At 46.0% G+C, this 24,944-nt stretch overlaps 1 protein-coding gene across 2 annotated transcripts in view; it reads left to right on the forward strand.

Moving 5' to 3' along the window:
• The first annotated feature begins 16,951 nt into the window (after positions 1-16,951).
• KANSL3 (KAT8 regulatory NSL complex subunit 3) overlaps positions 16,952-24,944 on the forward strand; it is a 130,882-nt gene continuing 122,889 nt past the window's right edge. Inside the window, exons 1-2 of one of the 2 annotated variants that reach the window (XM_077262905.1) lie at positions 16,952-17,121; positions 22,981-23,240. In XM_077262905.1, coding sequence (XP_077119020.1) covers positions 23,029-23,240 — 212 coding nt within the window. In that variant the 5' untranslated portion in view covers positions 16,952-17,121; positions 22,981-23,028. The remainder of the gene's footprint in view (positions 17,122-22,980; positions 23,241-24,944) is intronic. The other variant, XM_077262906.1, reaches the window with a different exon arrangement.

The raw sequence follows: 24,944 nt of genomic DNA on the forward strand, positions 1-24,944 counted from the left end.
ATACTTTCTATGTCTTTAGTTAGATGTAGAATATTTGTATTATCTGCTGTGGATATTTTTAGGATTTTAATACTGACCGCTTAGAATTCTGTCCTATCCTTTTCTATTTAGCTAGAAGTGCCTCTTTTGCTAAATCCTGTTTTTCTGCCTGCGTGTGTTTTTCCTCTTATACTCACAGTCAATATTTGTGGGGGGCTGCCTATCCTTTGGGGTTCTGCTCTGAGGCAAGATAGAATTCCCATTTCCATCTATAGGGGTATTTAGTCCTCCGGCTGTGTCGAGGTGTCTAGGACGTGTTAGGTACATCCCACGGCTACTTCTAGTTGCGGTGTTAGTTTAGGGTTTGCAGTCAGTACAGGTACCACCTACTCCTGAGAAAGTCTTTCATGCGGCTCCAAGGTCACCGGATCATAACAGGCTCTGCGTTATAAACTGTAGTGAAACACTTGGGGGTTCAAAGCTCTCACAACACATCTAGATGAGTTCCTTAGGGGGTCTACTTTCCAAAATGGTGTCACTTGTGGGGGGTTTCTACTGTTTAGGTACATTAGGGGCTCCGCAAACGCAATGTGATGCCTGCAGACCATTCCATCTAAGTCTGCATTCCAAATGATGCTCCTTCACTTCCGAGCCCTCCCATGCGCCCAAACGGTGGTTCCCCCCACATATGGGGTATCAGCGTACTCAAGACAAATTGGACAACAACTTTTGGGGTCCAATTTCTCCTGTTACCCTTGGGAAAATACAAAACTGGGGGCTAAAAAATAATTTTTGGGGGAAATGTTTTTTTTTTTTTTTCACGGCTCTGCGTCATAAACTGTAGTTTAACACATTTGGGGATCAAAGTTCTCACAACGCAACTGGATAAGTTCCTTGGGGGGTCTAGTTTCCAATATTGGGTCACTTGTGGGGGGTTTCTACTGTTTAGGTACATTAGGGGCTCTGCAAACGCAATGTGACGCCTGCAGACCAATCCATCTAAGTCTGCATTCCAAATGATGCTCCTTCCCTTCCGAGCTCTGCCATGCGCTCAAACGGTGGTTCCCCCCCACATATCAGGTATCACCGTACTCAGGACAAATTGGACAACAATATTTAGGGTCCAATTTCTCCTGTTACCCTTGGAAAAATTCAAAACTGGGGGCTAAATATAATTTTTGTGGAAAAAAAATGTTTTATTTGCACGGCTCTGCGTTATAAACTGTAGTGAAACACTTGGGGGTTCAAAGCTCTCACAACACATCTAGATGAGTTCCTTAGGGGGTCTACTTTCCAAAATGGTGTCACTTGTGGGTTTTTTTTTACTGTTTAGGTACATTAGGGGCTCTGCAAACGAAATGTGACGCCTGCAGACCATTCCATCTAAGTCTGCATTCTGTTATGACCTGGTGGGTACGGAGCAGTACTGAGATGACCTGGTGGGTAAAACCAATCATGGACTCGCTTAGAGGAGGTAGCAGCTCCACAGACAGTAATCACTGATATGACCTAGTGAATACGGAGCAGCACTGAAATGACCTAGTGGGCAAAACAAAAGTAGTACCAGCTCTGAGGAGGTGGTAACTTTACTGACCGCAATCCCTACTCCTAACACCAACACTAGAAATAGCCGTGGAGCGTACCTAACTCTGCCTAGACGCCTCTGCACAGCCTAAGAACTAGCTACCCCTGAAGATGGAAACGGAAAGCTATCGCGCCTCAGAGAAACCCCCAAAGGAAGATAGCCCCCCCACAAATATTGACGGTGAGTGGAGGGGAAAATGACAAACTCAGAAATGAAACTAGATTTTTTAGCAAAGGAGGCCAAACTATCTAAATAGACAGAGATAGAAAAGGTTACTGTGCGGTCAGTATAAAAACTAAAAGTCCATGCAGAGTTTACAAAAATAACCACACCACCGACTCACGGTGTGGAGGGCAAATCTGCGACCCCAGAGCTTCCAACTAGCCGGAATATTTCATAATGACAAGCTGGACAAATAGACATAAATTGAACTGAACAAAAGGTCATAAGCAGGGAAACACCCCAAAACTAGCAGACTTATCTTAAGCTGGAAATGGACTGGCCAACAGAGAACTTCCAAAAAAGGACAGAATCCACAGGAAATACATTGACAGCTGGCATCCACTACAGCCAAAAGCCCAGTTAAATAACAAGGCCAGGAAACCGATTAGTGAACGCAGCTGCTAAGTTCCACTTGAAACCACCAGAGGGAGCCCAAGAGCAGAACTCCCAAAAATACCATTAGCAACCACAGGATGGAGCCGAAGAACGGAATTTACAACAGCATTCCAAATGGCGCTCCATCCCTTCTGAGCCCTCCCATGCGCCCAAACGGTGGTTCCCCCCCACATATGGGGTATCAGCGTACTCAGGACAAATTGGACAACAACTTTTGGGGTCCAATTTCTCCTGTTACCCTCGGGAAAATACAAAACTGGGGGCTAAAAAATAATTTTTGTGGGAAAAAATTTTTGTTTCATTTTTACGGCTTTGCTTTATAAACTTCTGTGAAGCACTTGGTGGGTCAAAGTGCTCACCACACCTCTAGATAAATTCCTTAGGGGGTCTACTTTCCAAAATGGTGTCACTTGTGGGGGGTTTCAATGTTTAGGCACATCAGTGGCTCTCCAAACGCAACATGGCGTCCCATCTCAATTCCTGTCAATTTTGCATTGAAAAGTCAAACGGCACTCCTTCCCTTCCGAGCTCTCCCATGCACCCAAACAGTGGTTTACCCCCACATATGGGGTATCAGCGTACTCAGGACAAATTGTACAACAACTTTTGGGGTCCAATTTCTTCTCTTACCCTTGGGAAAAAAAAATTGGGGGCGAAAATCGGTATTAGTCTTACCGGTAATTATGTTTCCAGGAGTCCATACTGACAGCACATTGGACGTCCTCCTCCTCCTTGCAGGGACAGGAACACACGAGAGTTTAAATATCCGGCTCCACCCACCAGACCTCAGTGTTGTAGCAAGAACCAATCATGGAATAATGCAAATAAAATATTTTAATGACGGAATCATAATATGAAACAGTACATAGTCACAAAATCCGGATATACCTGAGAATATTACTTTAATGGGGGGGAACTACCGGTGCTGTCAGTATGGACTCCTGGAAACATAATTACCGGTAAGACTAATACCGATTTTCCAGGACGTCCCAACTGACAGCACATTGGAGAGTACCAAAGCATCTCCTCAGGGTGGGATTACTGCTTGGAGGACTTTCCTCCCAAAGGCCGTGTGCTGACCGGATGTAACGTCAAGTTTATAGTGTTTACAAAAAGTGTCAGCCCTGGCCCATGTTGCGGCGTTACAGATCTGTTCTACAGAGGCTCCAGCGCGCTCCGCCCAGGAGGCGGACACGCCACGAGTAGAATGGGCTTTTAAGCCTAAAGGAGGTGACATACCTTCTGACTGATAAGCGTCTGTGATCACATCTGTGATCCAACGGGAAATTGAGGCCTTAGAGGCTTTCTTCCCCTTATTTTTACCCCCGAACAGAATAAAAAGATTTGGATCGGTACGCCAAGAGTCTGTGGCCTTTAGGTAATCCAAAACCCCTTGTCTAACGTCTAGTGAATGGAGGGCCCTCTCTTTCTCATTAGCAGGGTTATTACAAAATGAGGGAAGGATTACTTCCTGATTCCTGTTTTTAATAGAGGCTACTTTTGGAATAAAGGCTGGATCTAATCTCAGGACTAGACTATCTTCCCTAATCTGCAGATAAGGGTCTCTAACACATAGAGCCTGAATTTCTCCAACCCTCTTGGCCGTAGTTATCGCCACTAGAAAGGCCGTTTTACGAGTGAGGATAGAAATGGGCATACTATCCCCTGAGGCATAAACACCTTTACATAGTGCTCTAAGAACCAAGTTAAGGTCCCAGGATGGTGATAACTGCCTAATAGTGGGACGCATTCTCTGAGTGGCCCGAATAAACCTCGTTATCCATGGGTGAGATGCCAAAGGATAGTCCAGGAATGAACTCAGCGCAGACACCTGGACTTTTAAAGTGCTGGGTCGAAGACCCAAGTTAAACCCTTTTTGTAAAAAGTCTAAGATACCAGGGATGTCCAGAGAGCCTGATAAGACGTTGGACCTGCCACTTTCGAGACAAAAACGCTTCCAGATTTTTTGATAAATGGCTGAGGTAACTGGTTTCCTACTACCCTGGATAGTAGATATGACCTGGTCTGACAAGCCTTTTGACTTTAGGATGTCCCTCTCAGGATCCAGGCTGAAAGACGGAGTTTGCTTGGGTCTGGGTGATACACTGGACCTTGATGGATGACTCTCCCTTTGGTAGGTAATTCGACTGGATTGTCGATTGCTAATGTCCCCAACACCGGGAACCAGCTTAGTCTCGGCCAATACGGGACGATCAAGATGACCGTCGCCTGATCTTCCCTGATTTTTCGAAGTACCGCTGGAATTAATGCCAGGGGTGGGAATGCATATGACAGCGGTTGGTCCCATTGTTGACTTAGGGCATCTACCCCTTCTGGTAGATCCGAGGGGTTCAGGGAGAAGAATCTTGGGATTTTCGCATTTCTTTTGCTCGCGAATAGGTCGATGTTGGGGGTTCCCCATTTGCGACATAATTTCTGGAAGATGCTTTGTTCCAATTCCCACTCTGTTGGACACAGGTTCCGTCTGCTTAAGTAGTCCGCAATCACATTCTGGGAACCTTCTAGGTGGATGGCTGTAATGGATAGCACGTTGTCTTCTGCCCACCTGAAGATCACCTCTGCTAGCTCCTGCAGTGGTTGATAATTTGGACCTCCCTTGTGGTTCAGGAATGAGACTGTTGTTACGTTGTCGGAAAAGATTCTTACGTGGCGATCTGAGAGTATTGGCTGATTGTGCTTCAATGCTTGCCATACCGCGTAGAGTTCTCTGAAGTTGGATGATCTGCTTTTTATGCTTTCTGGCCACTTGCCCTGCAAGATTCTGCCCTGCAGATGAGCTCCCCAGCCCCAAGCGCTGGCGTCCGTAGTGATAACTACGTAAGGAGAGGTGACCCACAGAACTCCCACCTTCAGGTTTTCTGATCGTGTCCACCAGACAAGAGATCTTCTTGTCAGACCGTTCAGCTTCAATGGAGCCTCTAGGGAAGACTGGTGGCGATCCCAGGTTGACAAAATCTGTTTCTGGAGATGTCTTGAATGTGACTGCGCCCACCTGACGGATGGTATGCAGGCAGTCATTAGGCCTAGAACCTTCATAGCCATTCTTATGGTAACTTGATGTTCCAATAGATACCAGACCTGAGTCTGAATTATCCTTCTCCTGACTCCGGGTAATAGAGATATTCTGCGTCTGGAGTCCAGGTGCACCCCCAGGAAGGTCTTTCTTCGTTCTGGTAAAAGATCTGATTTTTTCCAGTTTAGTACCCAGCCAAGATGCTCCATTAGAGCGATAGTCCGCTCTCTGTGATCTTCCAGGAGCTTTACGGAATCTGCCACTAGAAGGAAGTCGTCCAGGTACGGAATTATTATGATGCCCTGTTTCCTCAGGAAGGCCACCATTTCCGCTACGAGTTTGGTAAAGACGCGAGGAGCGGAAGCCAAGCCGAAAGGGAGGCCTTGAAACTGATAGTGGCAGGTCCGAGTTGCCAGAGTTACGGCAAATCTCAGCAGTTTCTGGGATGATGGGTGTATTGGGACCTGGTAGTAGGCCCTTTTTAGGTCTATAGTACACATGACCGCGTTCTGGTTTATAAGCGGGATTGCGGAACGAATGGATTCCATGCGGAACCTTCTGTATCTCACCCATGAATTCAAAGGCTTTAGATTTATAATTGTGCGGGTGTCGCCTGATGGTCGTGTAACCGTGAAAAGGGAAGAGTAGTGGCCTCGCCCCAACTCTGACTGAGGAACAGGAATTATTACTTCTGTCCTGATCATGTCCTGTAGGTCTTTTAGCATGGCCGAATCTGGTTTGACTATCGTAGGTGTAATGTATCTTTCTGGGGGAGGAGAGTACAGTTCTATGCTGTAACCTTCGGAAACAGTGCTGAGAATCCAGTGATTCTCGGTAATCTGTGCCCAATTTCCTGCGAACATGCGGAGCCTCCCCCCAATGAGAGTGGCGTCATAGAGATTTATTTTTATAGGATGGGCTAAAGAAAGATCCCCTGTTCCTATTACTCTGTCCACGGGAGCCTCTGTAGGATCCTCTGCTGGACCGACCCTGACTTTTAGGGTCGAACTGCTTTCTGGAGAAGTAACCTCTCCGAAAGGGCTGGGGGCGTTTAGGTTTGTCCTCCGGAAAACCTTTCTTCTTATCGGATGCTGACTCAAGAATAGAGTCTAAGGCCGGTCCAAACACCCTCTGTCCTGAAAAAGGTATAGAGCCGAGTTTGGATTTAGAAGCGTTATCGCCAGACCAAGACCTAAGCCACACCGCCCTCCTAGCTGCATTAGATAGTGAGCTATTACGGGCTGAAAATCTGACCGATTCAGCTGTCATATCAGATAGGAAGGCCATTGCAGACTTCATAATGGGGAAGGAGTGCAAAATATCCGATCTGGGGGTCTTATTAGATAGCTGCTCTTCTAGTTGCCCCATCCATAAATACATAGATCTGGCCACCGAAGTGGCTGCTATGTTTGTACTAATCAAAGCTGCAGAAGCCTCCCAGGCCCTTTTCAGAAGGATGTCAGCCTTCCTATCCATAGGGTCCCGAAGACTGGAGGAGTCTTCGAAGGGTATTGCAGTCTTTTTGGCGACCTTTGCTACAGGAACGTCAATTTTAGGGATCTCTTCCCATAGCTTGACTTCCTCCGGATTGAACGGGAGGCGACTTTTGAAGTCACGGGATAGCACTAGCCGGCGCTCAGCCTCCTTCCATTCCTCTAGGACCATGGCTTTAATATGGTCGCTGATGGGAAACACAGTCTGATTTCGAGCGACCAGTCCCCCGAACATCAAGTCCTGCCTGGACTGTGGTTTAGAAGAATCTTCGATTTGCATCGTATTTCTGACGGCCTGGACAAGTTCATCTGTCTCCTCGGACTGGAAGAGATACTTCCTGGCTTTGTCCTGGTACTCTACGGGAATCTCTCCTTCCTCTCCTGATAGTGAATCCCTGAGCTCGGGACCTTCATCAGAAGAATACTCTGGCTCCCCCTGAACTTCCTCCTTCCTGGGCCGTTTGCGACCAGCTATGGGACTGGCCGGCCGAGCATGCGAAAGGCTAGATATAGAAGCCTGCACCTCTTCTCGTATAAGGGATCTCATCTCGGAGAACATTGATGACCGCTCATCCATCATAACCTTAGACGTACAGGTGGCACAGAGCGTCTTGCCATGAGAATCTGGGAGCTTAGTATGGCATACGGGACATCTAATGCTCTTCATTGTAGCCTTTCCGGATTTTTTGACCGTGGCAGGGGGAGCAGCGGGGTTTCCCTTATCCTAGCAATATAAGATAGGGAATAATAGGCTATAGAGAGCGAGGAGTCTTTTAGAAATACAGAGGGTGTACTGCCCAGGGCAGGCTTACCCCTTCCTCGTCGATTCTGTCTTCCATAGCTGGATCCTGAAGCAGACGATGCAGTCACTGATGCAGGTGCTGGGCGCTAGAGCAGAAGCGACCGCTCTGTCAGCGTTCTCCTCGTGGAGCGTCTGCTTTCCCCGCTCACAGACCGCCACCGGAAGTGACGTTTCGCCGGCTCCCTGAGACCGGAAATGACGCGGCTCCCCAGACCCGGAAGTGCCGCCTAGCTGTAGCGCCTCCAGGCCGCGCTCTCGCCGATGGAGGTCTGCCTGGATCGTTACCGCGTCCTGAACCGAGAGCCCCCCCGCGGGGGGAGCGGTTCAATCCCGGAGCATTGTCCCACTCCGGGCCTTTGGGGTAGAGGGACTCCCCACCGGGGAGTTTCGACCCTGAGCCGCTTGACAGGGGGAAGGATTGGAGGACCGCTCGATCCCCCTGAGCTCGGTAAGCTGCTGCTTCTCTACGTGTGTCCCTCCGTGTAGGGACAGGAAAAACACTGAGGTCTGGTGGGTGGAGCCGGATATTTAAACTCTCGTGTGTTCCTGTCCCTGCAAGGAGGAGGAGGACGTCCAATGTGCTGTCAGTTGGGACGTCCTGGAAAAGATCATTTTTGTGAAAAAAGATTATTTTTTATTTTTACGGTTCTGCATTATAAACTTCTGTGAAGCACTTGGTGGGTCAAAGTGCTCACCACACCTCTAGATAAGTTCCTTAGGGGGTCTACTTTCCAAAATATTGTCACTTGTGGGGGTTTCAATGTTTAGGCACATCAGTGGCTCTCCAAACGCAACATGGCGTCCCATCTCAATTCCAGTCAATTTTGCATTGAAAAGTCAAATGGCGCTCCTTCGCTTCCGAGCACTGTCATGCGCCCAAACAGTGGTTTACCCCACATATGGGGTATCGGCGTACTCAGGACAAATTGTACAACATCTTTTGGGGTCCATTTTCTCCTGTTACCCTTGGTAAAATAAAACAAATTGGAGCTGAAGTAAATTTTGTGTGAAAAAAAGTTAAATGTTCATTTTTATTTAAACATTCCAAAAATTCCTGTGAAGCATGTAAAGGGTTAATAAACTTCTTGAATGTGGTTTTGAGCACCTTGAGGGGTGCAGTTTTTAGAATGGTGTCACACTTGGTTATTTTCTATCATATAGACCCCTCAAAACTACTTCAAATGAGATGTGGTCCCTAAAAAAAAATGGTGTTGCAAAAATGAGAAATTGCTGGTCAACTTTTAACCCTTATAACTCCCTAACAAAAAAAATTTTGGTTCCAAAATGGTGCTGATGTAAAGTAGACATGTGGGAAATGTTACTTATTAAGTATTTTGTGTGACATATCACTCTGACTTAATTGTATAAAAATTCAAAGTTGGAAAATTGTGAAATTTTCAAAATTTTTGCCAAATTTCCATTTTTTTCACAAATAAACGCAGTTAATATCAAAGAAATTTTACCACTATCATGAAGTACAATATGTCATGAGAAAACAATGTCAGAATCATCAGGATCCGTTGAAGCGTTCCAGAGTTATAACCTCATAAAGGGACAGTGGTCAGAATTGTAAAAATTGGCCTGGTTATTAACGTGCAAACCACCCTTGGGGGTTAAGGGGTTAAAAAGAGTGGGATGCCATGCCTAAGCAGACAATAACTCCACTTGTGATCAGCATAAGACATCATCCTCAAGCTGTAATTGATGCTCAAGGCCACATGACAAATTATGGAGACACTGACATTTTCTGTATGGGCCACTGTCGTTGGCTTGTTTCAATTAATTGTTTGAGATGAGGAAGTCAACATTGCTGCTTCTACTTAACCCCTTTGCGCCACACGCCGTACTAGTACTGCGCTGCCGACACTGCATTTGTGCCAGCAGCAGTACTAGTACGGCGCACCCATCACCGCGGTCTCACGCTGAGCGCCGCGGTGATCAGGTGCGGGTGTCAGCTGTATATGACAGCTGACACCCGGCAGCAATGCCCACGATCGGCGCTAGCGCCGATCGCGGGCATTTAACCCCTCTGATGCCGCTGTCAGTAGTGACAGCGGCATAGAGGGGGATCGCACAGGGACGGGGGCTCCCTGCGCTCTCCCACCGGAGCAACGCGATGAGATCGCGTTGCTCCGGTGATCCGGAAGGAGTCCCCGGATCCAAGATGGCCGCGGGACTCCTTCCGGGTCATAAAATGACCTGGCTTGCCGGCGCCTGTAAGAGCTGCTGCTGAGAGCAGGCGCTGGAAAGCCTCCCAAGACTTGCCTGTCAGATCGTTGATCTGACAGAGTGCTATGCACACTGTCAGATCAACGATCTGATGTAATACAGTGATGTCCCACCCTGGGACAATAGTAGAAAGTTAAAAAAAAAAAAAATAGAATGTAAAAAAAAAGTTAAAAAAAAATCCCCAAATAAAGAAAAAAAAAAAAACATTTCCCAGTAAATCCATTTATTTATGTAAATTAAAAAAAACAATAAAAGTACACATATTTGGTATTGCCGCATCCGTAACGACCCGCTCTATAAAACTATCCCACTAGTTAACCCCTTCAGTGAAAACCGCAAAAAAAAAGCGATGCAAAAACAATTATTTTTTTACATAAAATAGTTTTTATTGTGTAAAAGCGCCAAAACATAAAATTATATAAATGAGGTATCGCTGTAATCATACTGACCTGAATAATAAAGCTGCTTTATCAATTTTACCACACGTGGAACGCTATAAACGCCCCCCCCAAAAGAATTTCAGGAATTGCTGGTTTTTGATCATTCCGCCTCCCAAAAATCGGAATAAAAAGCGATCAAAAAATGTCATGTGCCCGAAAATGTTACCAATAAAAACGTCAACTCGTCCCGCAAAAAACAAGATCTCACATGACTCTGTGGACCAAAATATGGAAAAATTATAGCTCTGAAAATGTGGTGATGCAAAAACTATTTTTTCCAATAAAAAGCATCTTTTAGTGTGTGACGGCTGCCAATCATAAAAATCACCCCAAAAAACGCTATAAAAGTAAATCAAACCCCCCTTCATCACCCCCTTAGATAGTGAAAAATAATAAAATTTAAAAAAATGTATTTATTTCCATTTTCCCATTAGGGTTAGGGCTAGGGTTAGGGTTGGGGTTAGGGTTAGGGTTGGGGTTAGGGCTAGGGTTAGGGCTGGAGTTAGGGCTAGGGTTGGGGTTTCAGTTAGAATTGGGGGGTTTCCACTGTTTAGGCACATCAGGGGCTCTCCAAACGCGACATGGCGTCTGATCTCAATACAAGCCAATTCTGCTTTGAACAAGTAAAACAGTGCTCCTTCCCTTCCGAGCTCTGCCGTGCACCAAACAGTGGTTCCGCCCCATATACGGGGTATCAGCGTACTCAGCACAAATTGGACAACAACTTTTGTGGTCCAATTTCTCCTGTTACCCTTAGGAAAAAAAATGTGGGGGCTAAAATATCATTTTCGTGGAAAAAAAAATATTTTTTATTTTCACGGCTCTGCGTTATAAACTGTAGTAAAACACTTGTTGGTTCAAAGTTCTCACAACACATCTAGATAAGTTCCTTGGGGGGGTCTAGTTTCCAATATGGGGTCACTTGTGGGGGGTTTCTACTGTTTAGGTACATCAGGGACTCTGCAAATGCAACATGACGCCTGCAGACCAATCCATCTAAGTCTGCATTTCAAACGGCGTTCCTTCCCTTCTGAGCTCTGCCGTGCGCCCAAACAATGGTTTCCCCCCATGTATGGGGTATCAGCGTACTCAGGACAAATTGGACAATAACTTTTGTGATCCAATTTCTCCTGTTACCCTTGGGAAAAAAAATTGCGGGCTAAAACATCATTTTGTGGAAAGAAAAAATGATTTTTTAATTTTCACGGCGCTACATTCTAAACTTTAGTGAAACAATTGGGGGTTCAAAGTGCTCACCACACATCTAGATAAGTTCCTTAGGGGGTCTTCTTTCCAAAATGGTGTCACTTGTGGGGGTTTCCACTGTTTAGGCACGTCAGGGGCTCTCCAATCGGGACATGGGTTCCAATCTCAATTCCAGCAAATCTTGCATTGAAAAGTCAAATGGCGCTCCTTCCCTTCCGAGCTCTGCCATGTGCCCAAACATTGGTTTACCCCAACATGTGGGGTATCGGCGTACTCAGGACAAATTGTACAACGACTTTTGTGGTCCAATTTCTCCTGTTACCCTTGGTAAGAAAACAAATTGGATCTGAAGTAAAAATTTTGTTAAAAAAAAAAGTTAAATGTTCAATTATTTTTAAATATGCAAATTGCCTCTTCTGAGAAAAAGAGGACTTAACTCTATAGCGCCACCTGTTGGAAGTAGCGATCCTACAAGTCACAATCAACCCTTTAACGAGTCGTGTAATACAGGTGGCGCTATAGAGTTAAGTCCTCTTTTTCTCAGAAGAGGCAATTTGAATATTTAAATTCCCAGAGGAGCATTGTACGGCAAATAAGCCTCCTTACCTTGACAAGCCAGAGATGGTATGTCACTCTCCATTAGGAGAAACGATACCCCCTAGACCCCAGTCCAGAGCCTCTCACCTAGCCAAATCAGTTCTCATGCTTCGCACTGACGAGGGCCAACAGCCCGAAACACCGTGTCTGCGAATTGAGATACTGATTTGGCTTTTATCCTAAGTCATATTGCACAACTCGTTAGAGGGTTGATTGCGACTTGTAGGATCGCTACTTCCAACAGGTGGCGCTATAGAGTTAAGTCCTCTTTTTCTCAGAAGAGGCAATTTGCATATTTAAATTCCCAGAGGAGCATTGTACGGCAAATAAGCCTCCTTACCTTGACAAGCCAGAGATGGTATGTCACTCTCCATAAGGAGAAACGATACCAATTATTTTTAAACATTCCAAAAATTCCCGTGAAGCACCTGAAGGGTTAATAAAATTTTTGAATGTGGTTTTGAGTACCTTGAGGGGTGCAGTTTTTAGAATGGTGTCACTTTTGGGTATTTTCTGTCATATAGACCCCTCAAAGTCACTTCAAGTGTGAGGTGGTCCATAAAAAAAATGGTGTTGCAAAAATGAGAAATCGCTGGTCAACTTTTAACCCTTATAACTTCCTAACAAAAAAAAATAATGTTTCCAAAATTGTGCTGATGTAAAGCAGACATGTGGGAAATGTTGTTTATTAACTATATTATGTGATATAACTCTCTAAATTTAAGGGCATAAAAACGAAAAATTTGAAAATTGCTAAATTTTCATAATTTGACAAATTTCAGTTTTTTTTCACAAATAAATGCAAGTCATATCGAAGAAGTTTTACCACTATCATGAAGTACAATATGTCACGAGAAAACAATGTCAGAATAACCAGGATCCGTTGAAGCGTTTCAGAGTTATGACCTCAAAGTGACAGTGGTCAGAATTGTAAAAATTGGCCCTGTCACTTAGGTGAAAACAGGCTTCGGGGTGAAGGGGTTAAATGTCTGACTTTTATGAGAAAATATCATTGTAGCGTGAAAGGTTTACATTTTCCATAAAGTTCCCCAGAAAGCCCTAACTTTTTGTGAGTCGTTTATGTTCATTTCTGTTTTGTTTTCTTGGGATAAATAATTTGACAGTTTTATAGCTCAGGTCATTCCGGACTTATGGATACCAATTATGTGCACTTTTTTAAAAAAATATTTTTTACACAAAAGCTGTGATTTTAGTTGCAAAATAGCTTTTCGTGATTTTTGGGGGAGAATTCTTCTTTTATACACATTTTATCTACCTTTTTTTTTTAATTATTTAGTCCCACTGTGAGACACGTTTCACTTTGATCAGATGATCTGGGTTGCAATAGAAAGGCTGCCGTCACACCTTCAGTATTTGGTCAGTATTTTACATCAGCATTTGTAAGCCAAAACCAGGAGTGGAACAATTAGAGGAAAAGTATAAGGGTATGTGCACACCATGCAGAACTGCACTGTGATTTACAGAACAATGTAAATCAATGTGAAAAAAAAAAGCTGTGCACATGGTGCAGAAAAATCCGTGCAGAAACGCTCCAGATTTCAAAGAAGTGCATGTCACTTCTTTTGTGCAGAACTGCAGCGTTTCTGCACCCATTGACTCCCATTCTGTGGGTCAAATCCGCATAAAAACTGCAGATGTAAATACCATCTGCAGATTTTATGCGGATTTGGGTGTCAAAACCGCAGCAGACGGAAGTGACGTCAGAGGAGGAAGTGTGTGGGCGGAGTGTAGTGAAAATGGAGTCGTACAGTCGGATGGGTTTCGATGTGAGGCGTATGGTAGAAATGGTATGTATAGTGTCTGTGTGTGTGTGTCTGTGTGTGTGTCTGTATGTCAGTCTGTCAGTCAGTAGTGACTCATTGTAGTCATTCGTCGGATGGGACTACTGCTCCCATCGAAATGTGATGATGGGAGTTGTCCCATCGTCAGGCGACTGACTACAATGGGTTAAAAACACAAACACACATATAACATGTAGTACATACTCACCACATACGTCCCCGAAGGCCACCTTCCTCGATCATTCTTCTCCCCCCCCCCAAAAAAAAAACAAAACTTTTCCGTCGTAATCCATTAATAGGTTGTCCCACGACGTCCTCCGGTGATACACTGCAGGAGTTAATCGCTCCTGCAGTGTATTGGAGCTGCCCGTTCTTTTCCTGGAGCTAAATGAACTCCGGGAGCTCACTTTACGGCAATTGAACTGCTGTAAAATTTTTCAGCAGTGTCGTAAAGCGAGAGTCCCGGAGTTCATTGAACGCCGGTAAACTCGCGCGCATGCGCAGGCACACTGCAGGAGCTTTAGCTCCTGTCAGTGTGTTTTGGCAGCCATGGAGAGCAGTCACATCTCCTGGTGTGGCTGTTCTCCATGGCAGATCGTCGTGGGACACTCAATATTAATGGACTACGTCGGAAAAGACTACAGATCAGGAAGAGATTTGTAAGTATGGTAAAATTTAGAATATTAAAATACTTTTTCCTGTGTCTTTTTTTTGTGTTCAGTAATTTGGGGTTAATAATGGATAGGCGTCTTATAGACGCCTCTCCATTATTAACTGGGGTTAACATCACCTTACAATGTCAAGGTGACGTTAACCCCTTCATTACCCCATATCCCACCGCTACACGGGAGTGGGAAGAGAGAGGCTAAGCGCCAGATTTGGCGCATCTTAGAGATGCGCCATTTCTGGGGCGGCTGCGGGCTGGTAGTTGTAGCCGGGGGGGGGGCAATATCCATGGCCCCTCTCTAGGCTATGAATATCAGCCCGCAGCTGTCTGCGTAGCCTTTCTGGCTATAAAATATAGGGGGACCCTAAGTCATTTTTTTTCTGGGGTCCTCCTATTTTAATAGCCAGTAAGGCCACGCAGACAGATGTGGGCTGATATTCATAGCCTGGGAAGATTAACCCCTTCCCTGGCTACAAATTAGCAGCCTGCAGTTGCTGGCTTTCCCTTTCTGGACATGAAAATTGGGCGGGAGCCTACGCCAATTTTTTTTGAGGGGTTAATAATTGATAGGCGTCTTATAGACGCCTTTCCATTATGGGTTAACGTCACCTTACAATGTCAGGGTGACGTTAACCCCTTATTACCCCATATCCCACCGCTACACGGGAGTGGGAAGAGAGAGGCTAAGCGCCAGATTTGGCGCATCTTAGAGATGCGCCATTTCTGGGGCGGCTGCGGGCTGGAAGTTGTAGCTGGGGGGGGGGGGCAATATCCATGGCCCCTCTCTAGGCTATGAATATCAACCCTAACCCTAAACGTGGCACTTAAATATCTGAATATACTGAAATATCGTGGCACTATACGTGGCACTTAAATATCGTGGCACTTAAATATCGTGGCACTTAAATATCGTGGCACTATGACTGTCAGAAAATGTTCATTAAACGTGACTGAAATACGTGGCACTATGACTGTCAGAAAATGTTCATTAAACGGTTAGGGGTGAGGTTAGGGGTAGGGTTAGGGTTTGGATCCCTTTATCACCTTGATGGTGGTGGGTGGCTTTTCAGTTTGTTTTCTGTTTTTTTCTACAAAGACACATGCGTTTTTAACGCATACAAACGCATGCGTTTACATAGACAGCAATGCATTTTTTTGCCGCAAATAAACGCATGCGTTTTTTTTGCGGCAAAAAAACGCCGCTAGAAATTACTACAGGTTGCATTTCTACAAATGAACGCACGCGTCCTAAAACGCATGCGTTGCCGAAAACGCGTCAAAACGCATGCGAAAAAACGCCAAAAAAGACACAAGCGTCACAAAACGCAATGCAACACATGTCCATGCGCCCCCATGTTAAATATAGGGGAGCATGATGCATGCGTCACCGCTGCAGCGCCCGACGCTGCACCGCACAACGCTAATGTGAACCTAGCCTTACCTGCAATCTTTGCTGGTTCAGATACTCCAGTAAAACCCCAATCATCTGGAGGCGTTGTGGCCTGCGTATCCGCACAGAAGTAACATGCTGTTCGGTATGCGGTGGGCTACTTTCTTCCCTGTGTTCTTCATTACCAGCACTCATGGTGAGGCCTGTCAAAAAGTGGTTATGGCTTTCCAAAATGGAGATTGAGAAGAGGTTGGACTAGGAAATGACATCATGTAATTTTTTTTTTTCTCTTTATTTAGCTTTAAAAAGCTGACAAATCAGCATAAAAAAACGCACAAAAAACGCACTAAAAAACTGCACCAAAACTGCACTGCAAAAAACACAATAAAAATGCACTAAAAACGCAGGTGCGTTTTCTGCCAGAAGATGCAGATTTTGTGCAGAAAATTCTGCACCAAATCTGCATTGTGTGCACATACCCTAATAGAAACATATGCACCACTTCTGTATTTATCACCCACTCCTGGTTTTGGCTTACAAATACTGAGGTAAAATACTGACCAAATACTGATAGTGTGATGGCAGTCAAACACTCGTGGGGATTAACAGCGGCATCTAAGTGGTTAATTTGCCCGGTTCCCAAACCATTCAGGACCGATGCCACGGGGTGTTAGCTATGCCATTGGGGGGCGCTATCCCCTTATTAGGCAATGCTGTGAAAAAGCAGAGCTGGGAATAAAACCACCATGAAAACACTGCAGACACTGTGTGCAGAGAAACTAAGGCTCTGCTCACATGGAGGTCGACTTTGCTGCAAAATCCCCCTCAGAAACAGCTTGAAAAACGTCTAAAGCGGATATTTAGGTACGACCACACGCAGACTGGCTCAGTACAATAGAAAAGGACGCAGTTTTCACAACCATATGAATTCTGTTTCTAAATATAAAAAAAAAACAAAAAAAAAATACACAACTAAAAAAGTATTTGTGGCCACAGAGCGCCCACGGCACGTCCTAAGCATCGTGTAAGCCTGTAGTGACTACAACGAAGTGCTGCTATCGCAGCTACACGCCAGTATTTATACTGCAGCTCCTCCCCTCATATTTCCCGCCTCAAACAGCGTGACGTCACACGCACAGTCCCGCCCTCTGTACGTTAGCACGTTCCGGCAGCGACGTGCTGAGGCCTGAGCCACCGGTAGACCGAGCTGAGCGACTGTGAGCAGTAGGCGGAGCTAACGCGCACCATAATGAAGCGGAGAAATAAATAATCCCGGGAGGTGAGCGCGCAGTGATACGGGAGAGGTGGTGAATGACGCGGTTGTGCATGTGATATGTGGCGCAGTCGCTTCCGCAGCTCGCTGATCCGGTTACATGTTTACCTAATGATGCAGCAGCTGATTGTGCGGCCGCCTGCTCCGTCCATACCGGGGGGAGTCTATCACGGCACTGACAGGCTGTGGTTACCGGCAGCACAGTGACCGGCACGTGACTAGAAGCCATAACAATGGGCTGACACACAGCTGAGCAGTGCTGGGGATAAGTCATCAGTATCATAGTGGGGTCCCACACCCAGCACCCCCCAATCCGCTGGCCATGGTGGTCGGATGTAGACCGCCCCACTCACCGAGTACTGGTCGGTCTCCGGGGCTGCCACTCTGCTCCCATTAATGAGATCGGTGTTATCTGTCATGAAGGGGTTCTCCAGCGTTGGGCTACAAGTATGTGATTTCCATAGTTCCAACCACAATCTGACTAGACATGTCCAGTCTGAGGGAGGCTGCACACGTTTAGTTGGCATGTGACTGCATGTGTGCAAAACACCTGACAGCATGCAGTGCATGTGAGGTGAGGATTCGCCAGACGAGTCATGTAAAGTAACTGCAGACTTATAGCCTAAGGCGGAACAACCCCTTTAAGCCGATCATTTGGTTTGGTCATAAATTTTGGTTTTGTCAGAACTCAGCTTTCTTCCAAGCCGCCCGTCTGCTTGTGTTCACTTTGTGTTCCAGATCTGTAGCTCAGTTCTTGCTCTGATAGGGGCAGAGCTGCAGCGGCCTCTACCAGTGAGTGGTGCTGCGCTGTCCGTGACGCTACGCTGTCCGTGACGCTACGCTGTCCGTGACGCTGCGCTGTCCGTGACGCTGCGCTGTCCGTGACGCTGCGCTGTCCGTGACGCTGCGCTGTCCGTGACTCTGCGCTGTCCGTGACTCTGCGCTGTCCGTGACTCTGCGCTGTCCGTGACGCTACGCTGTCCGTGACGCTGCGCTGTCCGTGACGCTGCGCTGTGTCATCTCCGCTCACTGTACACATCAGCCACCTATGTAGCTGAAAGCCGCTGATCAGTGGGAGTGCTGGGTGTCAGCTTCCACCCAAATGATATCCATGACTTCTCCTTATCATGCAGTCATATGGCCGTACAAATCGAACCAAGGTTGGAACGCGAATGCTCGGACTGGCTGGCAGGTCTCTCAAGCCAAGCGTGCCCGCTTCATATATTTCTATGCAGCTGTCACGCTTGGGAGAGCTGCCATCCCACCATATTTTTATGCTGCTGTCACACTCGGGAGAGTCGCCAGCCCAGTGCACTGCGTTGTGATCTCAGTCCGATTTAGCCAGCCGTCTGACTGCACCCTTAGGCTGAATAGGTCATCAGTATCATAAGCCCATTAAAGTCAATCTGTAAGCAGGATTTCACCTCCAAACTTTATATGAGCATGTAGCTCTTTAAAGGGAACCTGTCACCCCCAAAATCGAAGGTGAGCTAAGCACACCGGCATCAGGGGCTTATCTACAGCATTCTGTAATGCTGTAGATAAGCCCCCAATGTATCCTGAAAGATGAGAAAAAGAGGTTAGATTATACTCACCCAGGGGAGTCACTGGGCCTCTCTGACCGTTCCCGGCGCCTGCGCACTGCAGTACTTTGCTCTGCACTCAACACGGCAGACAAAGTACACCTGCGCTGGAGCCGCAGCGTGAAGACAAGAAGAGGACGTCATTGTAAGAAGACGGGAGACCCCGGACCGCCCGCCCAGGTGAGTATAATCTAACCTCTTTTTCTCATGTTTCAGGCTACATCGGGGGCTTATCTACAGCATTCCAGAATGCTGTAGATAAGCCCCTGATGCCAGTGGGCTTAGCTCACCTTCGATTTTGGGGGTGACAGGTTCCCTTTAAAGAAAAGTCCAGCAATACCTTTACATGGCCAATCCTTTTTGGTATGCAAATGAGGCTCAAGTTCTTTCAGAACCTGGTAGCACTTTCCAAACCATGTTTTTCACGTTGTGTCAATAAAATATAATTTTTTTTTTAAATAAACTTCAATTCCTTTGGCGATGCTGAATATTTTCTTGTTCATACTTGGCACTTGCCAAGCCTCTGTCTCTTTTCCCTTCCCTGCACCACCTTCTCCAGCTTGACTTATGGCTCTTTTGCTGCGTGACATCAAGCAGGATTAGACAGATCAGCCATGAAGTATTGGGGGTATTTTTCAGCCATATTCCAACTTGCATACAAATTCAGGTTACAAATAAACCCTACAGAACCTATCTATTCTACAACCCGTGGACTGCCTGTGTCCTGAATTAAAGATGGACTGGGCCAGAAAAAAGGTCCGAGGAGTTTGTCCCACTGTATGTAATCAATGAGTCAATGTAGAAAAATGTAGGTTGCATTTGCATAAAGTGATACTTAAATTCATTCCCAACCAATATGTACAGATAATTTCCAACATTTCCGTCATGCTGGCTTTTGTCAAGGTTATCTGTGGCTGGTGGTGGTTGGCATATCCGATGAAGACATGTGGATCGGGACTTGCTGAGCATTGTCAGTGCCAGGGATGCAGTTACAGCCGCAGCCCCCTGTGTGCTGAAGGAGACTGACGCTGCTCTGACCCCCCCATGACTGAAAGCCCCAGGCTGCCGGGAGGAATTAAAAGGAATCAGTCACCCCCTGGGACATATATAGCCTATTAATAGGGGCATGCAGGTGATAGAAATGTTAAACTAATCCTACCTATAGCCCTCATATTTGCGGTCTTGGGAAATCATTTTATTTTTGTCTGCTAATGATTTCTTCCTGGCTCCAGGGTATGCGGTGCCTAGAAGAAATCTATGCTTCGTGTCTTTATTATCATACCAACCACCTCCCATCAGCGTTACAGTGCCCTATGACGTGTAATGGTGGCCCCGCAATCCCGTTCCTGCACCCTGCTATAGCGCGATTATACAGCACATTTTCTACACTTCTATGGGCCTTGACTTCAGTGTTCTTCTGCGCAGGCGCCAACATGCATGGCGATAGGGTGCTCTCCCCACTTCCTTTCTCCCTGCATAGTTAGGTACCATACGATTTCTGATGCCCCTGTCACCCATGTATGCACAGCGGGGAGAGGATCTTATCACTGTAACGGAAGTAGCAGTGACTGGCCTGTGCAAAAGGACGCTGAAGCAAATGCCCATAGATAGGCGGAATAAGTACTAAATAATAGAACTATTTCAGTGCACAGGCGCCACCATTACACGTCACAAGGCACTGTGACACTGATGGGGGGTGTTGTATGATAATGAAGACAGGAGGCCGAGATTTCTTCCAGGCACAACATGCCCCGGGGCCTGCAAGAAATCATTAGAATACAGAAATAAAATATGACTTCTCAACAATGAGACCGAAGATATGGGCATACAGGTAGGACTAGTTTAAAGGGCACCTGTCACCCCGTTTTTTCCGTATGAGATAAAAATACTGTTAAATAGGGCCTGAGCTGTGCATTACAACAGTGTATTTTGTGGACCCTGATTCCCCACCTATGCTGCCAAAATATGTTACCAAAGTAGTCGTTTTCGCCTGTCAATCAGGCTGGTCTGGTCAGATGGGCGTGGTGTCTTCCCCCAGATCTTGCTTAGTTTTCCGTTGGTGGCGTAGTGGTTTGCGCATGCCCAAGGTCCCGAATCCACTGCACAGGGGAGTGAAAAGAGCGCGATGTGCGTTATTTCCCTGTTGATCGGTGGGGGCGGCCATCTTCCTTTGGCCGCGCGTGCGCAGATGGAGCGCTCTGCTGCCCGCGGCTTCAGGAAAATGGCCGCGGGATGCCGTTCGTGCGCAGATGGAGATCGCGGCGGCCATTTTCCTGAAGCAGAATTCGCATCTCGGCGTCAGGAAAATGGCCGCCGCGATCTCCATCTGCGCACGCGCGGCATCCCGCGGCCATTTTCCTGAAGCCGCGGCCAGCAGAGCGCCGCTTCTGCGCACGCGCGGCCAAAGGAAGATGGCCGCCCCCACCGATCACCAATGAAATAGCACACATCGCGCTGTTTTCACTCCCCTGTGCAGTGGATTCGGGACCTTGGGCATGCGCAAACCACTACGCCACCAACGGAAAACTAAGCAAGATCTGGGGGAAGACACCACGCCCTTTTGACCAGACCAGCCTGATTGACAGGCGAAAACGGCTACTTTGGTAACGTATTTTGGCAGCATAGGTGGGGAATCGGGGTCCACAAAATACACTGTTGCAATGCACAGCTCAGGCCCTATTTAACAGTATTTTTATCTCATACGGAAAAAACGGGGTGACAGGTTCCCTTTAACATTTCTATCACCTGCATGCCCATATTAATAGGTAAAGGAAAATACGGTGGCTCAGTGGTTAGCGCTACAGCTTTGCAGCGCTGGGGTTCTTGGTTCAAATCCAACCAAGGACAACATCTGTAAGGAGTTTTGTATGTTCTCCCCGTGTTTGCGTGGGTTTCCTCCGGGTTCTCCGGTTTCCTCCCACACTCCAAAGACATACTGATAGGGAATTTAGATTGTGAGCCCCATCAGAGACAGTGCCGATAATGTCTGTAAAGCGCTGTGGAATTATTCGCGCTATATAAGAGTAAAATAAATAAATATATATCCCAGGGGGTGATAGATTCCCTTTTAAGTTTGTTACTTCCTGGCAGTGGGGCTGTCAGTCCGTGCGACCGGGCAGCTTCAGAACCCTATTAACCTGCAGATGAACAGCATTTTTTTTACATGACAGATTCCCTTTAATTCCCCCTAGGTGACTTGAACCTCTGATATATTTTTCAGTATTTGAATTCCACAGAATATTGTAGTTTTGACATTATCCTACAATGATGACAGCAAGGGGGTGGGTAATCTCCATCAGCACACTGTAATTGTGTTGTGATTGGAAGTGGCTTTGCAATGGGCAACCTATTTCATTCCTATGCTCAGGGACTGAACAGTTTCAATGCTGCTATCACCAGCCTGCTCCATGTACATCACATTTTGGGAGTGGGTTATTAAACAGGATCTGTGACTTGTTCAAAATTATTGTGCTAAAGGGACTTTGTCCGCACAGAATGACTGTTCAAACTAAGTCCCACCACTCTGTGCATCACGGCGGAGCCAATCATTTACATACACTTTCCTCCCTTATTGGTTTCCCTCAATCTACACTTCCCCACACACTTCTTTTATTGACAGCTCTGGCTTCATAGAGCCAGAGAAGGGCAGAGATAGATGGAAAACAAGCAGGTGGAAAGGTGCATATAAACGATTGGCAGCGTCTGTATTTGGTGTGAACAGTCATTCTGTGCTGACAGAGTCCCTTTAGTTGCCTTGTAAAAAAAAAAAATCCCAGAGGTTCCCTGATTCTGCCACATAATTCCTTTTTGTGCTATGTCGCTCATTACAGAGATATTCACATTTATTACTTTTGGAGCATAATATGTGAAATCTCTGCTTGTGTTCAATTGGCTGTTTGTTCTGCATTTTTTCTGGTGCATGCACTTTCACACCTCCCTTCCAGACAATGCCTATCACAGCTCAGCAGCAGATCAAGCAGTCTCCAGTGCCAAGCTGAGATTGGCATCATCTGGGATGGAGGGATGAAAGCGCATGGCCTCTTTGAAGACTCCCCAGTTGCTCTACAAAAAGAGATTTCATATACTCTCCAAAAGCAACAATTGTGAATATCTCTGCAGTGGAACGAGGCCGAGCAAAACGGAATAAGGTGTCAGAATCTGGGGAGCTCAGGGATTTTTACAAGGTATTTTATCTAAAATGTTAATGTAGGCAATTTGCATTTTGAAATCTGCTGGAAATTGTATGGCTAAAACTCGTATTTTGTTGTTTCTTTTGTAACAGGATTTGTGTTGTGCTCTCTGCAGACCCTGGGTCTGTGGAGTAATAAAGATGACGCATAGGACAAGTGATCGAGACTTACAATCTTTTAGAAGAATGGGCACGTCTCTCCTCTTTCAGTTGTCTGTACACGAGCGAGAGTTGGACTTGGTTTTTCTTGACCACAGTTACGCAAAACCATGGACGGCCCACCCAGATGCCAGTAATGCCCGTCCCACTCGAACACTTTTCATTACTCCGCGGAGACAACAAGAGAGTGCAGTGTAAGTTGCAAGTTCCTTTTCTAGAGCTGGGATTTCAGATTGTGTGGACGTTGTTATATACACCTCTAACAAAGTGTATGACCTCTGGGCAAATCCCCATACATTTCAAAGTACAAATCAGTCTACACTTATCTCATATAATCTCAATGAGGAGTTTAGGACCTGCGATGACGTCGCGGCCTGTGATTGGTCGCGTGAGCGGTCACATGAGCGGCACGCGACCAATCAGAAGCCGCGACGTCATCGAAGGCCCTTCACGCACTCATTCTTAGGAACGGAGGCTGCCGGTTACAGCGGTAAGGTCCAGGGGCCGCCGGAGAGGTGAGTATATCCATATTTTTTATTTTAATTCTTTATTTTTTACATGAATATGGATCCGATTTCCGATATCACAAAAGTATCGGAACTCGGTATCGGAATTCCGATACCGCAAGTATCGGCCGATACTTGCGGTATCGGAATGCTCAACACTACTCGGTACTGCGGGATATACCGGACGACGTTAGAGTGCACCCTCTAAACTTAATCTCCATTAAAGCCCACGCGGGGAATTAGGCCTCTTTCACTCTTCCGTTTTTTACAATCAGTCACAATCCTTCAAAATGTTGAAAAGACAGATCCTGTGCAGATTTTAAAAACCGGGTGCACTGGGCCCGTTTTTTTGACTGATCCGTCGAGGCTATGTGCACACGTTGTGTATGCGTCTTTGCCGCATTTTTCCGCTGCGAAAACGCATACACAACACAACCCAGGTTAAAAATAATTTAAAAAATAAAAAATTGTGATATTCTTACCTTCCGGCGTCCCCCGCAGCCTTCCCGATGCTCGCGATGCTGCCGGCAGCTCCCATTCCCAGTAATGCCTTGCGAGCAATGACCTGTGATGATGTAGCAGTCTTGCGCGACGGACAGCAATTTTACGATGGATCCAGTACACAACGGATGAAACGGAATGCCATCCGTCACAATCCGTCGATAATACGTGTCTATGAGAAAAAAACAGATCCAGCAGAAACATTTTCTGGATCCGTTTTTTTTCACAAAACGACGCATTGTGACGGAACAAGAAAGACGGAAGTGTGAAAGAGGCCTTACTCTTTGAGTTTTATATACAAGTCACTCAAACCAGGTAAAAGACCTCTTGAAAGCCACAGTACGTATTAACTCTATGTTACTGTAGGATGGTTACATAACCATGTCTCTCATGATTTTCTATAGAGCAAATATCTCCCCAGAGGTTAAATCTAAAATGTCCCCTTCAGGGGATTTTCACTGCCCTAAATGCTTACATTCTCCAACTGATATTTTTCATTGTTTCTGGTACTGTCCATAAAAAAGGGAGGTTTGAGATACACTCTTCGAACATCTCACGAATACCTTTGGTGTATCTTTCTCTCTTTCTCCGGAGTGGGCCATATTCAACATTCTCCCACAAGATCAGTTGGTGCGGCTGTCTGTTCAGCAGTGTCGCATTATTCATCTGGGCGACAGCCACCCGCAAAAGTATTCTTCATTTATGGGCACAAGATAATACTCATTCTTTGAGCTTAATTACTACGAAGGTAGCTTATCTCTTCAAGATGGACTGGATAGAGTCCATATTGAATAAAGAATAATGTACTGAATGTTTTTTTCCTTACATGGTCTTCTTTTATTAATGCCCAGACATTATACGCCAGCCGATTCATGGTTGCTTCCACTTTAC

The sequence above is a fragment of the Ranitomeya variabilis genome, chromosome 5 (genome assembly GCF_051348905.1).
Source record: "Ranitomeya variabilis isolate aRanVar5 chromosome 5, aRanVar5.hap1, whole genome shotgun sequence".
Lineage (NCBI taxonomy): Eukaryota > Metazoa > Chordata > Amphibia > Anura > Dendrobatidae > Ranitomeya > Ranitomeya variabilis.